Raw genomic sequence first — 21,964 nt, 5'->3', positions numbered from 1 at the left:
CATCCTCCTTTGCTTTGTCTTTATGGGCACAAACTGCAAGGAATTTACTTCTGGAGGAGTTGTGGACTACCAAAGTCTCAGCTCCGTAATTCGCACTTTGTAGGCTTTCACCTACAGCAAAACTGCAAGAGCTGCAGCAGCCCAAACCCATTTAATGGGGCAAGGATGCAAGAACAGGACAAAGCACAAAAGGTAAAGAAGGGAACTAAATAAACATGAGCATTAATTTATTTTCCCTCTGCTCACAAGCAGTGACTTGGTCCGCAGAGCAGAATGTATCCTCGGAATCTGCTCCCACCAGGGATACTTTGGCAGGCACCCCTCAGCTCTTCCCCTCCTGTGCTCAGGAGAAAGCCAGAACTGTCTGTCAGGGTGTTAGCCAGGGACACACAGCAGCCTCATGAGAGGAGAAGCTACCAATGCATGTGTGCCCATACAAGAGGTGGAACGGTCCTTGGCTGTAGCTTAATGCAGCGCACTGTTGCTTTGCTCCTCAAAGGTCATTTTGCCCAGCAGCTGGCTCTCCAGCTCCACACTGCTCACTGGTAGCTGAAAGAAGTTCATTTCAGCTGCCAGAGCAGCCATGGCAGAGGGGTCTTGGCCAAACTGTGCCCGGAGCATCATGTCCATTTTCTCCAGGCGCCGCTTGAGCCTCTTGGCCTCACGCTCCCGGATGAGCCGGGCCTGGCGTTTCTCTGGGGTCTCATTGGCGCGTTTCAGTCTCATGGCTTCCCGGTCCCTCTGCAGCCGCCGTGCCCGCTGCTCGTCCGTCTCCTGCATGCGCTGCAGGCGCTTGGCTTCCCGATCCCGCATGCGCCTTACTTCCCGCTCTTCAGGCGTCTCGTTGTCCCGCCGGCTCTTCTTGGCCGTGCGCTCACGCTCCAGCCGCTGCAGCCGCACCTCCAGGGGCTCGTTCTGCCGCCGCAGAGCCCACTTGCGCACGCCGGGCGCCTGCGCCTCCAGCAGCCTGCGGTATGCTGTGCAGTTGTTGCACACCAGCAGGATGGCTGCAGGGTACACCGTGGGGTGAAAAGCAACGTCCTTCCCTTCAGCACTGGAGGGGCCCTGGCTCTGTGGAGCCAGCAGCCGGTCGGCACTGAGCATCTCCGGCAGCTTCGCACTGGAAAGCAGAAAGAGAAGAGTCAGAAACTCGGTGCTAACAGGAGCATCCCCACCTCAGACTGCCCGGGCGCCTTCCTACAGCCCGCAACAGAGGCCTCTGCTAAACCATTCCTGCCCACAGACATGTGTGAGCATCTAAAATGAAGCAATGTCATATCTAGGAGTCAAAAGCAGCATATCTGGATTGTCAGAGTGCAAGAGTAGATATTAGGCAGCAAGTTGCTCCTCACCATCATTTCTAGATTTCTCTTTTCTATTCTGTAGGACTGACCAGTCCTGTTCCACTGGTCAGTGGTTAATCTTCCACCAGGCAGGACACAATGAATATTTTGGTTTCTGCCTGTAGTCCTGCTCTGGAAATGATCAACCCACCTGGGCAGTACAGACTTACTCTGATAGAAGTGGCAAAGGAAGCAGTTGGTTGTTCTCCAGTGACTGGAGACCCCAGTGCTTTTTGCACAGTTCTAGCTCTTTACACAGCAAAGGAACACTCTTTCAGCAGCACAGCCCAGGGAGGTCTTAGCAGGTGATGCAGAGCTACAGGGAGAAAGGGATCAAGGGAATCTTACTCACTGGGGGTGTTCAGTAGGTCTAGAGCCATGACTTCTGTCTCATTTAAGGCACCTAATCTCTACTGTGGGTACTCTAGCCCACTCCCCATCCAGGGTGACCCTGACCTGTTGAACGTGGCGTGGCTGGTGAATTGTGCCCCGCACACTGCACAGTTGGACAGCTGGTCCTCTGAGTGGATCAGGAGATGTCGCCCGAGGGATCCTGGTGAGCTGAGGGCTCTGCCGCATACAGGGCACATGTAGCTCTTGGCGCTCACCACTGCCGCACTGTGCTGTGAAACAACAACGAGGTGGCTAGTTACCAACTGCCCAGTCTGAGATGGGCTCAGGAGATACGGCAAACCAGTCAGCTCAGCCTCCTGGAGTGGGAACACTTTACCACTAAACCTCTGTCAGACAGCTCCTAGACTAAGCTCAAGACACCTAGGGTGTCACAGGTCAAACAGCAAGGAGGAGACCTTTCTACAGCTCCACTCTGATACAAGAGAAACAATTAAGGCCAAAACACTTGGATTGTAAGACCCTTGTTTTCAGAAATGCATCTGAGAAGCTGCCGTTGCTGCACAAAGCATGACTGGACTAACAATAGGAATGACACTGGTGAGGAAGCACTTAGATGGAGGCAGTCACCTTGTGCAGGTAAGTGGCCTGTTCTGCTTCATTCCTTCTTTTACAGACTTTGATGTGCTGTGAAGAGAGCACTGACAACAAAACCTGTGAGATTCCAGCATGGTTTTCCTGCAATACTGGAATAGAGGAAGAACAGCTGTTTTCAGGGGTAGGAACTGGGATAAAGATACAAAATAAAGAACTGACTGATCAGAAGGAAGGTTTCTTATCTCACTGAATAATGTAAAAATTGCCTCCATGTTTAATCTGAAGGACTGCCTGGTCTGAGCCTGCAAGTACTTGCAGAGACTGCCTTGGGCTTGAGTTGTGTTTTCAGCTCTACAGACTGGTGCCCTCCTGATTCTTTCCCCAGGACACCTTCTGGACAGTCTACTGCTGTAAACCTCAGTCACATCCTAGCTATAAGATCATTTCTGAGACTGCAAAGACCAGAACAAAGCCACCCTGTGCTTTGGGTTGTTGCTGAATTTGGGGCTTAAGGCCAGAGATATCCCTTACCTGGTATACATGAGTGATGAGCTGCTCTCTGCCTCCACACTCCAGCTGGCAGAGGGGGCACTGTGACAGTCCCAGCGTAGGGTCAGCATTCAAACTCCCAGGCACCTACAGGGAAGACAAGCCACCCTGGTGTAAGGCAGACACACCACCTTCCCTTAGTATCTGGTCAGTACCGCCAGGCAGGACTTGGCCAGACCAAGGGCTGTGTGCCCAGTCCCACTGGGGCTGGTTCATGCTGTTGCACTCTGAAAATTACTTTATGTAGCCTCTGAGCAAAACTCTGGTGTCTGCAGAACAGGCAAAGGCCTCAAGGCCTCCACGCACACACAGGCTCTTCCAGCACAGTGGCTCTGGTAGGCAAGGCCTGCTCTGTAGCAGAAGGGAGGGGAAGTCAGTCAGAGAAAGCCACGAGGACTTAAAGAAGGGGGCACACTCTGCACAATCATCTTGGCCAGCCAGGAGAACCATATTTGTGCAGGTTATCTCCTGCTCCTGGCAGCCCAAGAACTCCTCATACGCTTTCCCTTCCTGCCAGAAGGTGTTGTTTGGAGGAGGTGGGAGGGAGAAAAAGATAAACAATGATGGGGAGAGAAGGTGTTTAGATGGTACCTGTCTCACCCCTGGGAGGCCCAGGTGAGTGCAGCACCAGTACACACTTGCCTCATTTTCTCCCATCAGTGGGGCTTCAGCCACAGGTTGTTCAGCATTCTCTAACTCTTTCTTTACTTTCACCACTGAGCCATCCTCCTCAGAGGTATGTGAAGAAACTTCATCCTGAGTGGTTTCCTCGTCATCACTGCTACCTAGAACATGCAGAACAGTAATTCCAAGTGTCAGGACCCTGAGAGCACTCATAAGCCTTAACTGTCCTGACTAAGATTACCTGGGGCCTCTACCCACCCCTCAGACCAGGGGCTCTGTTTAAACTCAGGCTGGTGCACTGGACTCAGTTTAAGGACAAGGACTGAGGTGCTCAGATGACATGTCCTGTTACCCTGCCTTGCTTGACTATCACTTGGGCTGCCTCTGAACCTCCTCTTGTTACCACCCTGCTCTGCTGAACTGAGACTGCATCCTGGTGGTGAGGTCATTGCCCACCCTGGGGAGCGGTGGTCCTTGGCTCTGGGCTTACATCCCTGTAGGGAGCAGCCCTGCTTTGGCTGTATGCAGACAATCCTGCACAAGAGCCAAGGGCTAACCCAGAGGAGACGGGTAAGATGGCCCTCAGAGGACCCCCACAAGCTGTGCAGCACCTAGCCCCTTGTCACGGTGTCCCCAGTCCACTACCTTGCCATTATTGGAAGGGGCAGAACTCACTGCTGCTGGAGTCGGGGTCTTGCAGTTGACAAATGGCTGGCCTTTGGTCACCAAGAGCTCCAGGAAAGTTGGTTTTCATCATGGCTTGTCGGGCTTGCTCCTCCAGCCCTGCAAAGACTTGCTCCCCTGGCAGCCACAAGGACAGAGAGTCAGACTGATGCCACTGCCTTGCTTTCACCACCAAGGCTTGCCAAAACCAGAACAAGTATGGGGCTGCTCACCTGCACTGTGCAGCACCTCTGAAGTCACCTCTCAGAAAGCATTTAAGTAACTCTCTGCTTGCCTACCCTGCAACACCAGCCTCTCGTACCCGCTGAGGTGAGTCCAGCCCCTGTGTGTAGAACAATCTTGCTAGTAGAAACGTCCAGCATTGCGCTGCACTCTGCATACTCTTTATACACCACTCCAGCCACAAAACCCCTGTGAGATCCCATCTATTTGCTGTACATAGCCAGGTGGCTTTCTCTGCTACCAAGCTATCTCCCAGTAGAGCTACAGCACAGCTCTGGGTGGAAGGGAAGCCGCTGGAGGATTACAACAGCATACCAGATCAGGCACAGTGCTATATGGCTTTGAAAATCATGAAGTCCTATTCCCTGCTAGAACATGCAACTTGCACAAAACCAGTACCTTCCTGTGCTCCTGACACTTCACCTGCCCTCCACAGTGCTATCAAAATCAAGGTTTGTCCTTGTCATGTTCTGTCACCACCCTCTGTCTTAGACTGAGGACACGCTGCCCTTCAGGAAGGTGTTTGCGCCCAGAGCTGGTATTGTCCTGCTTTTAAGTGACAGGTAACTTGCTTCACCACCGTATCTTGCCCAGGAATGGCTCTGGCTAAAACAAACCTCAGTGGCACTTCAATGCTCAAAACAGAAAACTAAGGGAACTGAAAATAGGGAGCGGAGATGCTGGGTTAGGAGAGCTTACAGTCTGTTTGTTGAAAGACACTGATCACTACTACTTCAACTCAATAAGAGATGGCAAACAAATTGAAAGAAGCTATTATTTGTGCCTCTGAAAGAAAACCTCCTACAGTGTTCTCTTCTAAGTAGAACTTCTGGTTCCGAAGAATAACAGTAAAGGGCAACAATTAATTTTCATATTTAATCAAATGTCTTTGTTCCAAATCTGGTCCTGATTTACCCCTCAGTGGATCAGCTGGGAGCGCTTGGGGCAAGATGCTGAAATTCCCAGCGGGCCAGCTTTGGGTTAAATCTATCAACTGATGTCTAAGTTCTCAAGAATCACTCAAAGCATAAATGCAAAAATGCTAACAAAGATGCAGTGCATTCTTCACATAAAAGCAAAGCCAAAATATAGCTTTCAGAAGAAAATTGTACCTTTTAGTATAGGGCCACAACTGACAACAGCATAACCAGGGCACTGCATTCTTGAGACATGAAGACAGCACCAGCCCTGTTACAAGGACAGATACATTCCTACATGCTACCCTGTTTCAGCCAGCTTTGCCCCGTGTTCATATTCACACTGCCTTTCTGGTGCTTACCTCCCAGTTTCCGACAGTGCTTTAAAAAGCAGTAATTTAAGGAAGATTTCAAAGACCTTCAGAAGTTTCATGGAGACTGTGGGAGAGGAGTCTTAATTCCCAATGTCCCCCCAAAGGCATTTGAAGGCATTTATCATTCTGTTTCAGAAATGTGAGAGAGGTTTCTGTGGAGAAGACTCGAGAACACAATCCATGTGGGCTGATGAGAGGTGCTGAGGAGTACCCAAAGTGTATTTGTCACCAAAAGTAGCAGGTACTGTCGTGATTGCTGTGACACATGTACCCCCACCAGAAGCCATTCCAACACTGAATGGTTTTCATAGCCTGGAGTGCTGCTTTTAGTTTTGGACCACAACCGCACACTGGTGGGACTGAGATACAGACTGTATGAACAGCAGACATTACAGAATTACAGTGCCTCTCCAGGAAGCAGATATGCACCAACCACCAGGACAAAAGCTAAAGAGCAGAGTCTAAAAAAGCATTGCAAGACAAAGGAAAGTACGGTGAATGAGGAAACCTGTCCAGCACAGGACAGATGTAAAACAGTGGCGGGAGACATGCTACCTGTGGCAGAGTTACACAACAGGATTCCCAAACACCACTGTATGTCCCAGTGCAAGTAGGTAGGTTCTTGTTTTCTTCCCCTTTCCCCTCGCAGATGGCTTACGTTTCCACTGAGCAGCAGCCTGGAGTACTACGGCAGCAGGTTTCTGCTCAGATACACAGATTATGCAGACAGCCTGCAGGATTTGAAAAGGTGTGATCTTTACATGATGTAGCTGAGAAGGAAACTCCTCCTGTCAGTAACACTAGCATCAACCACAACAACTAAGAGTGTGTCTGCCAGTGGCCTTTCTGTACAACATACCCAGAACCAAGTTAGCATTGATTCAGCGCACTGCAGAAAACTGTCAGCTCACAGCCAGAAATGCAAATTGTTAACTAAACCAGTGGTGTTAGCAGATGACATCTTGTGCATTCTCCAGTAGCCTGTATCTAAAAAAAGGCAGCATGGGACTGGGAAAGACAAACTTTTAAAAATGCTATCTTTAGCTTATACAGAATTTCTTATGTATTAAATTAATATTGTCTCCAAAAGAACTTAGGGAATACTGTCCTGTTCATCTACTGATGGACTACTATTTGGTAGTATGGAGTTACACTTGTTTCTGCACACACATGCTCCCACATGCAGACACTTACACCCCCACCTCCACCCCACTTTGAATCCACTTCTATTCATTTGGAAAGGGAGTAAGACAGGCGATAGCTTTACAATCACTACTATCAGTAAAGGATATTATGTTCAATAGTGAACTCACACTCTTCTGCAGAAGTTTCTTTATTAAATACAAAAATGGCTGCAGGCTGACCACAACACTGAAACAGTCCGACTACAACACCAAAACAAGTCAGTGTATTTGTTTACAAGCAGCTAGAAATGTAGGACAATAAAAGATCATAAAAATGCCTCTGCTTTGCATTCCAGTTCTCTCCATACTCTTGTAAATGGAGTGGGATGCCATGTGAGCAGCTGTGCAGGTAAGGGGCAACCCTGTGGAACTGTGCAACAGGGGCATTACTGCTAGGATCTGGTGCTGTATCAACTTTGTAGCCAGAAATGATATTTTTCCTGAGCCCTTCCCTTCTTGAACTGTATGAATGCAGGATAACTCTCAGGTGTTCTGGAAAACAAACACACAAACAAACAACCCCCAACCCAAAATCCATAAAACAAAATCAAAAGAAATGGCATCATTCCCCTGTCTTCCTTCCTAAACAGAAAGGTCTCTCAGATGAGCCTCTTTATTCCCTCCTCATACATCAATTTAAAGTCCCTGTTCATGTAGGTCTTCTGTGTTCCTTTCCTGGACCTGAAATCTGCATGTGTTTCCACCACTGTGGATCTAGTCCACCTGCCCCATCGCTATTTTGGGTTGTCCACACTGCTGTAGTGGTTACTGAAATGAAAAACAACACAATTGAAAGAGTTAACAACAGCAGCCCACAGAGCCCTTTAAGAACAAAGGATTTTGATGCAAGTAACATTTCTGCTCGGGTTTGAATGGTGGGTGCTATTTCTTGCAAGACACTTTCTCTTCAAACTGGGAATATTATAGACAGCAGAATTCAAAGAACACTGAAGAGCCCAGAATGTGTGCGTGTCAGAGGGAGAGGAAAGGAAATAGAAGATTAATAGGATATTTGTACCAGGATAAACAGTCAAATTAATTCCCACTTCCTAGCTCTAACAAAACCTGTTCTCAAGAGTTCTAAAATACGCATCAATTGCAAGGGGTACAAGCAATAGAAAGAACAGCCCATGGGACAGCAGGGACAGAAATAAAAGTGCACGCTAACACCTGCAGCAACTTTCTGGCAAGCAGAAGAGCAGCATAATTGATGGGATGAAAGCACAGCACTGGGTGAGCTTGAGCACAAGATTAGATGAATGGCTTAGAGAGATTCTGTACTTTATACTTCAGACTCTGGGAGAAAATAAAGATCAAAACGAATCAATTAAGGTATCTTCACAGGAACAATTCAGTTAATTGTAGTTTTCAGTTCAATATGGAATGGGTAATGCACTGCCATCTATTACAGTATTACTATTTGCCAGGTGTGCTTTTCATGCACCATGTGGCAAAACAAAATTAAATTATTAAGAACCAGTTGTGTGCTGCAGCCGTGCCAAAGGGGTAATGACTACAATTAATACTGTAGAAGGACTGGCCATCATGCACCAGGAGACTTTTGTGATAATTTTTATCATTGTTTCTGTATTATTTTGAATTTCCTCACACATTTTTCACTTCCATTTAAAACTGTTTTGTAACCACACAACTACCCAGCTGGTCAATCTGCATGCTAAACAGAATGATTATGTGTTAAGCGAGGACAGCAAACCATGCTGTTGTGAGAACAAGGTTAAACGGGGGCCATGCCAAACCTGAAAGTAACCCTGGAAAGAGGTGGCACCAAGCAAGCCAAGAGAGGAGATCTGCAGCTGCCGCTTGCCCTTGTGAATCCAAGAAAGAAGCTAACATGGAGTAGCCATGCAAGAAAGAAGTAGGCACTGTCCTCCCACAGATTTGTCCAGTTAGATACTCACAGTGGTACTTATGCAAATCCAAAAGCACTTCCCCAGCCCCATAGCCTGCCAAATCAGACCCCAGGTGCAGACAACTGCACAAAAAGCTGCATACCTGCTGTCCCTTTTACTCCTTTCCTCCCAACCACTTCAGTCCCTGTGAAGAAGTCTCAGTAACGTGTCTGCTATGTCTCAGCCTGACTCCTCATTCTGCTGGCTCACCCAGTTCGTGGAGCTGATGCTCTTTGCGATTTTCCTCGTGAGTGCACTGCATGGCATTTCTGGGCCCTCCAGATACACAGCAGGCTAGGTAGACAGAAAAGTCCCAATGGCGTTCATCATAAGACAGGCAAGATTTCCCAACCCAAGTTGGAGACATCACCATTGACATGTTTCTTGTATCCTTCGGTCCCTTTATTTTCTTGTGGTCCTACTTACTGCTTCTGATGGCTCCTGTTGAATAGTTGCTCTGTAGCAGTGTACTGCATGTAAAGGAGGTGAACAGGTCGCAGAACTCCCCTCTATGGCATACCAGATGCCAACCTCAACATCATGCCCACTGGTAGTGTATTTGTCAGATAGCTTCCCCCAAGACCAACACTGGAGGTACAACCGCTTGTATTGCAGATAAAAAAAGCTGCTGCTCACCATGAAAATAGCATACAACTGAACTCCATCATATGTATAGCTTTGTATATAATAGTTCAAGCTTCTGAAAAACATCACCCTTACGTGGGAAACTGTATGAGTTTTCTCATGTGAGGTGCAGAAAACTGCTCACCTAAACATTCATGGAAACTCTACCTGCACCAGTAGAGCTTAATACCCTTGGTTTCCACACACGAGAGACCACAACTCTACACCAGGGGAGACAGTGTAAATGCATGCCTTACTTAAGTCTGATCTAAACGCCAGGAGTAATCTCTGGGCACTTTCAGAAGCAAAAGTGTGTGGGCAAAAGATATGATACTGGCATCACAGGACAAAGCACAGGACAAATCTTATTTCTCTAAGGGAGACAATTTCAAAGTCATTAAAATGCTATCAGGCAAATCAAAGCTACACTCTGCCCATGTGGAACCCAGCACCAGAAGCAGGAACAGGAAAGCACAAGTCAGTGCAGATGCCAAAAGCTATGCCTCAGATTCTTAGATGGCCACCAAGGAAAGCTTTGTCAGCTACCCCATGCCTGGCTCTAGCAGCCAATGGGGCTTTCAAGTCCCAGCAGAGATAAATTTCCCCAGTACACTCACTGAGTGTACAAAGTGTTAGGCTATATCCCAGTGTATTTTCCCCTAGTACAGAGGACAGCAAGCATAGATTCCTGTTGCCATACCCATATGGAAAGGCAACACAAAGAAACAGGCAGAAACATGCAAGCCAGCAGCATCAGCAAAGTGAGGCAGTGTTAGGGCTGCAGCATTCAACTCTCCGTCCCATACCCCTGGTAGCTACTAAGCTTAGCAATACCGAGGTCCCTCTCATCAGCCTTGCTTGCTTTCACAGATCTACAGAAGCAGGAATTTGTTTTCCTCATTCTAGCCCAAATTCTAACCATGTTTCTAGCAACACAGCTGGATATGAACAAGGGCATAGCTTTAGTCCCCCAGCATTCCTCAGCTGCAATCAGTCAAACAAAAGCCATATATGTGCAGTTTCCCCTTTGAGCCAAACATCCATACGCATCTCCAGCTCCGCTAACAGCTCTCTGTAGCCTGCCCACAAGAAGTGCTGATGTACAGCATCCTCAGCTCTTCAACTGCCAGGGGCTTGGCAGTGCTGGAGAAACAGAGATCTGTCCTATCAGCTCAGCTCAAAAATAAGCTGACAGCATTTATATGTCCAGTAAATTACTTGGCCACTGCCCATTCCCTGCAAGGAATGGCTTTACTTACATTTACTTACATTATCTGGTAGGAAGCTGAGGTAGAGTGAGCTCAAGGAATGTGTCCAAGGTCAGTCAGTTGAGTCTGTGGTAGGGCAAAGATCAGAACCCAAGAATTCCTGGCTTTCTGCTACACACTTTGGCCTAGAACTTCCTTTGCTACCCAAGATGGGCCAGGGCCCTCAAGTCACATTTCTTAGTATACTAATTTGCACTTGTGACAGTGTGAAAGCAAAGCACAGCTGCAGGCCCTGCACATACGCAACCTACCTTTACAGCATTACCTATTTGTTCAAGTCTATCCCTGCCATGCCAGGACACAGCCAGCTCTCCTGATGCATAAAGCTCAGTTTCTTATAATCCCCGAGACGAAAAGTGAGCAACCATCATTCCCCTACAAACTGTACCTTGTCATCATTTCCCTCCTCCCCATCTCACTCCACAGCAATCCAGCTAGGGCAAGGATCCCACGACGCTGTTTCACATAATACTCACAGTGAACTTTGTTAGGAGTGGTCTGTTTCCGACGGGACATGTTTCCCTGACCGGGGAGCACAGACTGTTCCTTCCCTCAGCAGAGGGCTCACCTGAGAAGAGAAGAGCCTGTCACGCACACCACTGGAACCTTCTGAACCTCTGGGCAAACGCAGCTGGCTCCTCGGGTCATTCCCCACCCTTCTGCCTACAGGGCTTGTTCTACATCACCACAGCCATTTTCAGTGCCAGCATTCAATGTGATTTACAGGCATTTCACAAACCACCGTGTATGGACAGTCCCACTCAGTTCTCAAGCAAAGTTATAAGCAAACCTGTCCCCAGCATACAAAAAGCTAAGACTGCCCTACTTCAAGACTGACTGCAATCTCATCCCAAACACCCTTCTCCCTCCTGTCCATTCCCACAGCCCTACCAAACCTGCAGACCCTGCCCCACTTCTGGCTTCACATCCAGATAGAGACAGAGAGCACACAAGGCCTCACTGCTCGCAGAAGGCAGACAAGGGAGCCGGCAGCCCTGTGGTCACAGCTCCAGACACGGTGGCAGCAGCCAACCCGGGGACAGGACCCATCTCAGACAGCCGCCTCTTGGACGGACTGACCTCACCGTCCTGCGGGCAGGCGCAGGGGGCAGGAACAGGGGTCTGCGCCCTTCCTGGGCAGGCAGGCCTGGGGCAGGCACTTGGGCACACACCCCGTGTCCTCACCTGGGGAGGGACCACCGACACCGCAGTTCACATCGGGGATGCGCTGCCCCTGTCCCTCACAGGCAGGGACACACCGACCCCCTCAAACCATACAAAGGGGGAAACATGCCCCCCCCGTCCTCAACGGGCAGAGGAGGGGATAAATCCCAACAGTGCCCTCAGACAGACTGACAGAAGGAGAAGCTGAAACCATTTGCCCCCAGACAGACACAGGACTCCCGACAGCCTCCTAAGACACAGGGATTCTGTAAGCCTCCTCAGACAGACGGACACAGGGATCCCACCAGTCTCCCCGACAGAAGGAACCAGCTGTCAAAACAGCACCCAGGAGGCGGCAGGAAGGATCCAGCCCGCAGGCGGACACACGGATGCCGCTGCCCTGGCAGGGGCACGGCCGGACGAACCCTGCGCCCAGGGTCCCGACATACGACCCGGGGACCGCTCCGCCCGCCAGGACGGACGGAAGGCTCGGCCCGGCTCCGCAGGCAGAGGGACCGACCCTGGGGGTCACGGCGGAGCCGCCCCGGCCCCCGCCCGGCCCGCCTTACCCGGTCCCGCTGCAGGCGCCGGGAGCCGCAGACAGACAAAGGGCCGCCGGACAGACAGACGGGCAAGATGGCGGCGCCGCCAGAGCGCGCGGCGCGGGCACGGCGCGGGCACGGAGAGCTCGGCCCGGTGCGGGCAGCTCCGTGCCGGCGGGTAGGGGCCGCGCTCCATTCCCCGAAGCATCTCACCTGTTGTTCATGGATCCGTCCCAGCCCGCAGCCCCCGGCCGCCCGCGAGGGGTCATTCGCGCCGGTTACGGGTCTCGCAAGCCCCGGCCCCGTAGTTGGCCGCTGCCTCTCTTCTCGCCCGGGGCGGGAAGCGGCTGCCCCGCTCCGCCCGAGCTGCAGAGTCTCGTGCCCTGCAAAAGCAAGAGCTACGGGTTACGAGTCATCCAAAAGCCGCCGCGGTGTGAGCCCAACCACCTGCCTGGAACCGAACCGCCCCGCGGCGTGGCGCCTCTCTCCACGAGAGCTCTCCCTCCGCAGCAGCCCGCCCCGGGCCGGCTTACCCTCGGGACTGCGCCGCACAGAGACCCGAGGCGGCAGGACTGCAGGCACCAGGACCCGGCTCAGCCTCGGCCCGACCCTCCCTCACGGAGCCACAACCGTCGCCTGGCCCTCAGGGAACCGGGGACCCCTCCGCCCGCCTGCGACCGGCACGGAGCCTTCCACCGAACGGCTCCCTCTCCGTGGAGGCGGGACCCGCGGCCATGGGAGCTGACGACGGAACCTCTACGCCGGGGGCGGGTACCGGCGGGCACCTATTGGCTGTCGTACTCACGCACTCGCTAGAGGTGGATCGCTCCGCTGGACCATTTAATGTCTCCTCTCCGGCTCCGCGCCGCTGTCTCTCCTTCCCCAGGACGCTAGCTCTGGAGCGGCGGCATCGCGGACGGTGTTGCGGTGCAGCTGTTACACCGGATCGGTCGTGTGCCGGTTGCGGTGTGAGGAGGCACGGCCCCGCGGATCCCTCCGCGGGCGGCGAGGTTGTGCGGCGGCCGCCATTTTGGGTACTGGAAGCTGCGTGGAGGACGGGCGGTGAGTGGAGCCGGGACTGCCGCCGCCGGGATGCGATCGGGGGCCAGGGCGGTGCCGGTAGCGGGGGGGGGGGCGCGTTTCCCGAGTGCCCGCTGGCGGGGCCGAAGGTAGGTCCGGAGCCTGCCTCGCCTCCGCTGTGAGACCTCTCGGCGCCGCCTCGCTGGGGACGGATCGGGGAGGGGTCGGGGTCGGGGTCTCTGCCCTCACTCCGTCACGGTGCGGCCGCGCCGATAAAGCCAGGCCTGGGCCTTCCGCTGCCGGGAGATAGCGCTGGCCCCTTGGACCTGCGCGGCGGGTCGGGCCCGCTGGCGCCGCGCTGGAAGCCGCCCTGGCGAGAGCCTCGTTGCGCTGCGGGGAGAGGTTGGTTTAAGTCTGGTCACAGTAGCTGCGCGTCTGTAGGAAGGGACGGGGAGGTGAGGCAGGGAGGAAAGGATTGGGTCAGCCCTTCTGCAGCAGCGTGGCTGGAGCCTCATGCGGGGCAGTGGGGGCAACAGAGCTCTTTAAAGGGGCAGGATGGTTGGAAAAGAAGCAATGAGCTAGCTGCTTAGTGGCTACATTTGAGTTAATCTGTTAAACAGGCTGTTAATTGGAATAGATGTTTACTAGGTACTTTTACAGAGACATTGCAACTCGTGCTGAGACTGTTTCATGCCGTACTATAAAGTTCTTTTAATGTTGTAGGAGTATGTTCGAGTTACAGAAGGGCAGAACCTTTTTTATGGCATCAGACTTGGATCATGCATACATAATTTCTGCAGCAGCGTTTTTTGAGCTTGCTGGGTTCTGTGCATAGCTCAAATAACTGAATAGATCAGCTAAATAAACTGGATGTACTGTAGATAAGATTTGTTACAGTGCAAAGCACTTGTTACACACAAAATGATATCACTATCCAAAAGCCTCACCAAGTGTGTTCTTCAGGTACAAGTTAAAGTCTTTCAGTGTGATAGTTCTTAAGCATTTTTGATGACTGGTTCTTGGCATAACAAAATGCTGTAACAAAATGTCTTCTAAGTTAATTTTCTGTAGGGCTGAAGAGTTGAACTCATGAGAGACTGGACACATGCCAGAGCATGCATTCAGGAAGTAGGAAGTAGGAAGCATGGGGTATATGAAATAGCAGCTTCTTCCTCCTGATGACAGGATAGTAACAACCTTAGTTTGTACAGTCCTTGGGTTAATTATACAGCTAATTTACAGCTTACGTATTAATAGGCTTGGTTCTTGCAATTGATTTCATTTCTGTTAAAAATGTGGTTTTGTCTATGAAGTAACAGGATTTGGCTGTGTTAGTTGTCACAGATGGCATCTTGAGGCATTGGTTTACTTCCTTCACCTTTCAAAGCAGGGAACGAAAGCATGTCTTCTAGCAGCTGTGCTATTTATTGTGAAATCTATGGGTTTTCCCTACTCAGGCTTCTTAGATTTCTGGAGCTGAACCTCAAAACACATCTCAGTAAGCTCAGTGTACTGAAATGAGCACAGCCACACTTTTCTAGACCACTGCTGGTAGATGTTTCTCTAATGTTCCTAAAGCTTTACTGTGCACTGCTATTGACATCAATGGCTGGTGTCACTTACCTAGGTTAAAGAGACTCAGGCCCTTATCTTCTTGTTTTAGGATGTGTTTTCTAACCCTGTTCATATTTATGGGGTAATCCCAGGTTTTGATCATCATAAATCTGTTTCTGGGGGGCAAAATTCAGTCTATCAGAGTGGGACTATCCAGGAAGTTTCTATTCCCTGGTGTTGTGGATAGGTGCAGGGTTGTAAAATGGAAAAGGGAATGATGAGTGCTGTAGCTCCATTCATATTCTGGAATAGCAGGCCTGGGCCTGTTTGTTTGGAGAATTCACTGATAGGGTTTTTTGGGTTTGTTTTGTTGGGTCTTTTTTTTGTCCTTGAGTAAAGCTGTGACTGCTCCTCCTGACTGGCAGGTCTTGGTTCCACTGACTTTCCCTCTTCTCCCACAGCAAGCATCTATCATGTTGGGCGCTGGGTTCAAGGCTGAGCGCTTGCGAGTTAACCTGCGCCTTGTCATCAATCGCCTCAAACTGCTGGAGAAAAAGAAGAGTGAGTATTTGAGGGGACAAGTGCGACCCAGGATGGTCTTGGAGCTCAGGAGCCTTGAGACTATTCTGGAGTTGGGGTACTTTCATGGGCCAGTTATGGAGCAGTCTTTTGCTTTCCCTTGCTGGACCCAGGCCTTGCAGTCTGCCCTGCTGTACCCAGAGGAGCAGACTGGCCACCTTCCTTGGTGTGCAGTCTGTGGGGCACATGGGGTGGTAGCATTGGGCTGTGTGTGGAGGGACATGGCAGTTTGCCCCAGGAGGGGCTTTCCTGGGCTTTCTGTACTCACAGCATGGTGTGGAGGCTCTCCCTGCCTGCCCTGCTTGGGCATGGATAAGATCTATGGTTCTGACTGACTCTGCAGGGAAATTGAAGGTATAGGAGTTACTTTTGGCACCTAAAAGCCCACTCTCTGTTCTTCTGTGAGTTAGTGTGCTAGGACTTAGACACAAGGGCTCAACCAAGCTATGGTGGAGTGTCTTGCATTGCAGAAGCTCAATGAAGGAGAGAGAGAAGCTTGTGGTGACTGTGTGGTGGGGACTGTGGATGGGTATGGAGGCAGCAGCTCTGCCAACACAGTGACGGGTCTTGGGGATATGTGCTGTAGCTGAGCTGGCCCAGAAGGCAAGGAAGGAGATTGCAGATTATCTGGCAGCCGGAAAAGATGAGCGTGCCAGGATTCGTGTGGAGCACATCATCCGTGAAGATTACCTTGTGGAGGCCATGGAGATCCTGGAGCTGTACTGCGACCTGCTGCTAGCCCGCTTCGGCTTGATTCAGTCCATGAAGTAAGCTCTGGCCCAGAGGGTGTGCTGTGGGAGAGGGTCCAGGCCCCTGGGCTCAAGGAGGAATGCTGTTAGGGGCAGGCCTGGGGTACAGAAGGGGACCTATGTTTGGGTTTTCTAGAGATTTCAGAGAGCTTTTTTTCTCAGGCAGGGAAAACTCAAGCCCAGCAAGGTTGATGGGACCTTCAGACTAAGCAGATTGAGGGCAGCAAAGACTTAAGTGCTTGGTGTGGAGATAGGATTGTCTTCTGTTATCCATAGGGAGCTGGACTCTGGCCTGGCAGAAGCAGTATCTACACTGATTTGGGCTGCACCACGACTCCAGTCAGAAGTGGCTGAGTTGAAGATTGTGAGTAGGGTTATTTGAGGGGTCTTACGTGTGCAGGGTGGGGGTGACGCTGCAAGAAGCTGATGGATGTCTTTGCGCCTCTGTTATTAAGGCAGAGGACATGTTTTTATGGGCTCTGCAGATTGAGACCCCAGTATAGGTGTCCCTGAAGCATCAGGGATGGCTAAGACTGCTCAGCTGGGGCACTCAGTAGCAGAAATGAGAGCAATACAGCAGACATGTAGTGTGTGGTTTCTCCTATTGCAGGTTGCTGACCAGCTCTGTGCCAAGTACAGCAAGGAGTATGGGAAGCTGTGCCGGACAAACCAGATTGGGACAGTCAATGACAGGGTAATGAACTGGTGGAACAGCAGCAGCCAGCTGGAGCTGGCAGAATAGACATGACTGCTGTGGCTTTGTGCTCCCTTTCTGGGTCACCAGTGGCTGATGCCTGTGGTTCATGCAGGGTAGGGTCCTGCCTGCACTGGGGCACAGTGCTGAGGTCCCTGGTGGTGGGGCCTTGCTGTGTTGGCTGCAGATGAAAAGGAGCAGCACACATGGAGCCCTGGCCTGTGGCTGCCAGCAGCCCCCCTTGCAGCAGTGCTGTTCTGGGAGGAAGGGCATCCCTCCCTGTAGCAGCCAGGATGGACCTTTGCTGCACTGCCCAGTCCCATGAGTGTCTCTCTACCTTGTATTCTAGCTGATGCACAAGCTGAGTGTGGAGGCACCACCCAAGATTCTGGTGGAGAGATACCTCATCGAGATTGCTAAGAATTACAATGTGCCCTATGAACCTGACTCTGTGGTGATGGTGAGTGAGGCATCTGCAAATCTGGAGCTCCTTTTGGTGTTCCAGTGGCTGAAATGTGTGGGCTTTCAGAGCACAGGGCTGTGGCATTGCAGCAAGCTCAGTGATAATCGTGCTTTGGTATTTTGTAGACGGCCTTTGAGTACGTGATCCCTGCTCCTTCCCACAGCCCTGCAGCATGTGGCTATAGTTAGCCATGCTATAGTCCGGTTACCTTTGTGATTCCCATTAATATCACTGTGTAGCTGCTGTCTGTTCTGTCTTCATTGTGTTGTCCCATCTTCTCCAAGCTGCATCTAATGCTCTTCAGAGGGATGGGATCAGAATAGGGATATGTTGATGAGCAGAATTCTTCCACCCTCTCCAGGCTGAAGCCCCTGCAGGCGGGGAGGCAGATCTGATTGATGTGGGATTTACAGATGATGTGAAGAAGGGTGGCCAAGGAGGGGGAGGAGGTGGTGGGTTTACAGCCCCAATGATTGGTCATGATGGATTAGTACCCATGCCAGTGATGATGCCTATGCCCATGCCAACACCAACTCCGCCCTTCTCCTATCCATCTCCAAAGGGTCCGGTAAGTGCCTTTGCTTTGTTGTTTCCTTTTTCTGTGGAAGACTCCAGTTGTGGTGCTTAGCTTATGCCTGCTGCTTTGAGAGTGTCTGTACCTGATACCTTGATGTGTCAGGAGGCTATCATGTTCGGATGGAAACTGTTGTCAGTGCGGCTGAAGCTTCATGTTGCTTCTTGGCTGTGGAGGTTCCTAGCCCTGTTCTCCAGCCAGCCCTCTTTGCCTTCAGGGAACAGGGGAGTCCAGACTTAACTCTTGAGTCAGTCTTCTGACTGCCAGACTTTTGACCATGAGTTGGAGCTGCATTTTGACGTTGGTAGGCTGGTAGTGTGCCAAGATTCAGTTAAGGAAATGAGGTGAGTTTTGTAGGGTGGGAACAGCACATAAGAATGCAGAAGTGCTCTGCCTTCAGACCTGCAAGGGAAGGAGACCAGCCAGTGGCTCTTGGAGATGTCTTATTGTGAGCCTGGAAGGTGGGAGCTGGAAAGAGCAGTGTTCTCCAAATTTAGCCATTCACAGGATATCTGTATAGACTGCAAAGCGGCGGGAACAGTGGGATGGGTTGGAGTCTTTATATGGTTCCAGCAGTGCTGCAGTGTTTTTTGTACAGAATCTGGGCCAAGCATTATCAGCTGGCTGTTGTCCCAGGCATAAATACAGTGAGGACTTGTGACAAATATAGGTCTTTTGAGGCACTGTTGTGTTAGAAGTAAGGGTAATACAAAGCCCTGAGTGAGCCGGAGACCTCCTTTGTCCTTTGTGATGCTGCACGCTGGAAAATAGCTCTTGTGTGTTTAATGCAGGGTATTGCCCTCTTTGTCCTGGTACTTCCTAATACCTTGAAAGGTGAAGTCATGATGGCTCTTTAGAGTAGCCCACAGTGCTGTTACCTGGATTTGGTTGTTCTAGGTGACTACATCTGGCTTAATACTTGTAAATCTTTTCCTTATAAGTATAAACTATACTGGGTTGGGTACTTTCCTGCATTTACCTCAGATTACTTTCTTTGACTCGCACAACAGCTATAGGTGTCATGGTTACTCTCCCAGGTGTGTAGTTTGGTGCATGACTTTAATCTCTCTGTACAGGAGAACTTCGGTGGTGTACCAGTGGGGACCTACCAGCCTTTCACCAACATTCATCCACCACCAGTTCCAGCAAACCCACCAACATATGAGTCTGTAAGTGCCTGAGCTGGATCACCATTGTAGGCAGCACAGGGAACTGCAAGAAGGGGGCTGTGGTAGCCACAGAAAAGGCAAATATTGATGAAGCACATTGCTGTTGACCTGTGTAGCTCTGGGGGTGGTGCTTGGTGTTGCTTACAGTGTGGTGAATCACTGAGTGCATGTGATGGGAGGATGACTTGTGACCTCATTCAGCTGTGTGGTTTGCCTGCAAAAGAGAGCCAAGATTTATGTTACTGCTTTGTTAAAATGGTGATAAACAGTTAACAAGTAGAGTCCACAAATTCTGATTTTTTTAATGTGAGGGCATATTGCCTTTGGTCTGCTTAATTACGGCTTTTGAACTAACACATAGTTAGCCTGGATAACAATTTTGGCTGACTTAGATGATATATGTTTAAACACTTCCTCTCCCAGACTTTTCTCAGTCCTTGGGGACAACAAAAGAGAGGATGTACTCTTTTCTTTCTCTGCTTGTCTATGTTTTTGTTGCTGCAGTTCATGACCACGCCTCCCATCTTCCTTTCAGTGATATGCTGCTTCTTTTTCTAGTATCCTGGGTATAGGGATGAGCATCGCCAAGCACCCCTGAGTGCTGACACCTTGTACCAGCTGTACAGCAGCCTTTGGGTGCAAGAGGTGCAGGCACAGACACAGGAGTTGTTAGCTGGGTGGGGACAGATGTCACTGGCTGCAGCCTGCAGGGAATGAGGAGTTATGCCAGCACAGCTGACAATGGGCCTTTGTCCCAGCTGGACGAAGACCTGAGATGGGGTCATTTCATACCTTGCTACTGGTTACAAGGACATGTCTGTCCTTTATGAAAGAAAGGAAGTGGTGGCTGTGATTACAGCCATGGATGAAAAGGGCAGTCTTCTCACACTGTGTCTGTAATAAATATTTCAGACCTGCTAGTGGACATGCTCTGTTAATCCAGTTCTGGAATATGGCCAGTGGAAATGCTTTAATTGACAGGGAGGGAAAGTCGAAGCACTGCCTCTTTTTCTAGGGTAGAAAGGCAGGTTCCTGTGAGTGTGCTGGGAGCCATGGCCTCCAGCCCACTAGTGTGGCTGCTGCTGCCCATGAGCAGTGCCTACACATTAGTGAGATCCTCTGACGTGTAGCAAATTGCTGTAGTAACAGAGTCTTTTTCAGATTGCCGAGCCTAGCGCTGACAAGGACACTCCTGCGCCGGTGCCTGGTGAGTACATCCAGAAGTCTGGGAAACCTGGGATGGTCAGGGGCTGTACTTAGCTCAGGATCCTGGTGTCCCTGGAAGGAAGCTTTCCACACAGGGAGAAATTTGTACAACCTGATGCATTTTGAGAGCATGGTTTGAGTCTGGAGCGGATTCTGACAGAAGTGCAGAGTATCCTCTCTAAACAGGGCAGATCCAGACTTCCACCAAGAAACTCAAGAACTAGAGTCTGACATAGGAGTCAGTACTAGGTCTCCAGCTTAAGCTGTCCTGTCAGAGCAAAAATGGGGTGTTGCATGATAAAATGAGGAAACAACAGCTCTAAGTGGTAATATATTTTTACACACTGTAAATAATACTGCTCTGCAGCAAGAGAATGAAAGAAGTATGTACCAAGAGGGTAGACAGGTTTTGTATTAATGTCAGTGTTGAAGTTGCATACAGCAGAGCAGGGCTAGTAGTGATAGGTGGACCAAGGGAAAACAGCTAAAGTCTTACAAGGTGCTTCTTGCAGCGTAATTAGATCATAACAAAATTCTCCTGTGTTGTGCATTGTGATTTTGCTCTGTGTGTTTTGAAAGTACTTGTTATCTCTAGCACTTGATAAAGGCTGAGAGGCTTTTTAGAGTAAGTAGACCCTTGCCAGCTCCAGCAAGGTTTTCTGTGGGGAGTGTTCATGTGTGCTGAAGAAGATAGGCGTCTGGGTGCACTGGGTCTGGCTGTATGCTTCAGTCTCAGCTGTGTGACAGTGTGATACCGGCGTGTCTCCAGGAGGTGCTGGAGTGAGGAGCCCGGGGCTTTGGATCCTGGTGGTACAGTCCTGCCATTGCAGGCAAGGGCAACTCCAGCCTGGCCGCAGCGGGCTGTAGGCTGCGGGGGGGCTTCTGCTGCAGCCTCAGCACAGGGCTGCGGGTCTGGATCTGCCTCTGCTGCTGCTCCTTCCAGCCTTCTAAAGCTGAGATGTTGTGGTTTTCCCCAGTGAATCTGTGTAATCTGAGCTGCCTGACCACTGGTCCTGTTCTGAAAACCACGTTGGTACTGCCGTTTTTGGTAGAACAGCCTTTCTTTTGTGTGGCCCTCTTGTGTCTGTGGTACTGAGGTAAAATGGTATTTATCTTACTCTAAATAGGGCCCGGGCCCAAGTCAGAGGCTTCTCCTAAACCACAGGCTGGAGCTCCTAATACTGTTGATAACTTTGTGCTGCCTGAACTGCCATCTGTACCAGACACGCTGCCAACAGCATCTGCTGGCGCCAACTCTTCTGCCTCTGAAGACATTGACTTTGATGATCTTTCCAGGAGATTTGAGGAACTGAAGAAGAAAACATAAAACTGACTGGGCTGTAACCCCAAGGTGAGGGGTAAGAGCTGTGATGGCTCTTCTCACTGAAACTGACTCCCCTTGAAATTTGTTTTCTCTGTTAACCTCAAATGAATGCACTCTTCTTTTTGAGCTCTTTTCTCACTGTACTTAAACCAACTGCTGGCACTGTCCTCACCTTTGTTGGTCCAGGAGGTGAGCTGTGGGAAGTCTGGTGAGACTGGAGCAGGAAACAGCTCCTGTCTGTCTGGGAAGCTGTACAGGGAAGCTGTGCTTGGCCTTCAG

The 21,964-nt window shown here is 50.5% G+C and overlaps 2 protein-coding genes across 19 annotated transcripts; one reads left to right on the top strand and one right to left on the bottom strand.

Moving 5' to 3' along the window:
* Positions 1-206: 206 nt before the first annotated feature.
* ZNF821 (zinc finger protein 821) lies at positions 207-12,726 on the bottom strand. Of its 16 annotated transcripts, none has more exons than XM_061471772.1 (7): positions 12,567-12,726; positions 11,124-11,215; positions 4,140-4,265; positions 3,483-3,625; positions 2,823-2,927; positions 1,800-1,966; positions 207-1,120 (listed from the first exon to the last, which is right to left on the bottom strand). In XM_061471772.1, the coding sequence occupies exons 2-7, from the start codon at positions 11,161-11,163 to the stop codon at positions 466-468; spliced, it is 1,236 nt and encodes a 411-aa protein (XP_061327756.1). In that variant the 5' UTR covers positions 11,164-11,215; positions 12,567-12,726; the 3' UTR covers positions 207-465. The 16 variants fall into 16 exon arrangements, 1 of the variants encoding a protein (XP_061327756.1); XR_009746658.1 differs by lacking the exons at positions 207-1,120; positions 1,800-1,966; positions 2,823-2,927 and adding exons at positions 4,361-4,470; positions 6,320-7,613; positions 8,859-9,196 and having other exon boundaries at positions 3,089-3,625; XR_009746663.1 differs by lacking the exons at positions 207-1,120; positions 1,800-1,966; positions 2,823-2,927 and adding exons at positions 6,320-7,613; positions 8,859-9,196 and having other exon boundaries at positions 3,086-3,625; positions 4,110-4,470.
* A 656-nt stretch (positions 12,727-13,382) lies between these two features.
* Positions 13,383-21,811, top strand: IST1 (IST1 factor associated with ESCRT-III). 3 transcript variants are annotated; one of them, XM_061471769.1, is made up of 10 exons: positions 13,383-13,415; positions 15,389-15,488; positions 16,093-16,273; positions 16,532-16,619; positions 16,866-16,949; positions 17,299-17,409; positions 17,774-17,980; positions 19,063-19,155; positions 20,317-20,362; positions 21,489-21,811. In XM_061471769.1, the coding sequence occupies exons 2-10, from the start codon at positions 15,401-15,403 to the stop codon at positions 21,686-21,688; spliced, it is 1,098 nt and encodes a 365-aa protein (XP_061327753.1). In that variant the 5' UTR covers positions 13,383-13,415; positions 15,389-15,400; the 3' UTR covers positions 21,689-21,811. The 3 variants fall into 3 exon arrangements, with proteins under 3 accessions (XP_061327753.1, XP_061327754.1, XP_061327755.1); XM_061471770.1 differs by lacking the exon at positions 13,383-13,415 and having other exon boundaries at positions 21,131-21,630; XM_061471771.1 differs by lacking the exons at positions 13,383-13,415; positions 16,093-16,273 and having other exon boundaries at positions 15,390-15,488.
* The last annotated feature ends 153 nt before the right edge of the window (positions 21,812-21,964 follow it).

Source organism: Pezoporus flaviventris, unplaced genomic scaffold, assembly GCF_033815535.1.
Source record: "Pezoporus flaviventris isolate CSIRO_AGI_PZ_B2104156 unplaced genomic scaffold, CSIRO_AGI_Pfla_v1 ptg000067l, whole genome shotgun sequence".
In the NCBI taxonomy this organism is placed as follows: Eukaryota; Metazoa; Chordata; class Aves; order Psittaciformes; family Psittacidae; genus Pezoporus; species Pezoporus flaviventris.
Note: the sequence above shows the minus strand (reverse complement) of the source record. Positions and strands in the feature narration are given on the sequence as shown.

Coding starts and splice junctions, on each gene's coding strand:
- ZNF821 (XM_061471772.1), bottom strand. CDS start 11,163: ATGTCCCGTCGGAAACAGACCACTCCTAACAAAGTTCACT. Junction 2,928..3,482: donor CACTGATGGGAGAAAATGAG/GCAAGTGTGTAC, acceptor TCTTCCCTGTAG/GTGCCTGGGAGTTTGAATGC. Junction 1,967..2,822: donor TCATCACTCATGTATACCAG/GTAAGGGATATC, acceptor GTTGTTTCACAG/CACAGTGCGGCAGTGGTGAG.
- IST1 (XM_061471769.1), top strand. CDS start 15,401: ATGTTGGGCGCTGGGTTCAAGGCTGAGCGCTTGCGAGTTAACCTGCGC. Junction 16,620..16,865: donor AAGTGGCTGAGTTGAAGATT/GTGAGTAGGGTT, acceptor CTCCTATTGCAG/GTTGCTGACCAGCTCTGTGC. Junction 17,410..17,773: donor AACCTGACTCTGTGGTGATG/GTGAGTGAGGCA, acceptor CACCCTCTCCAG/GCTGAAGCCCCTGCAGGCGG.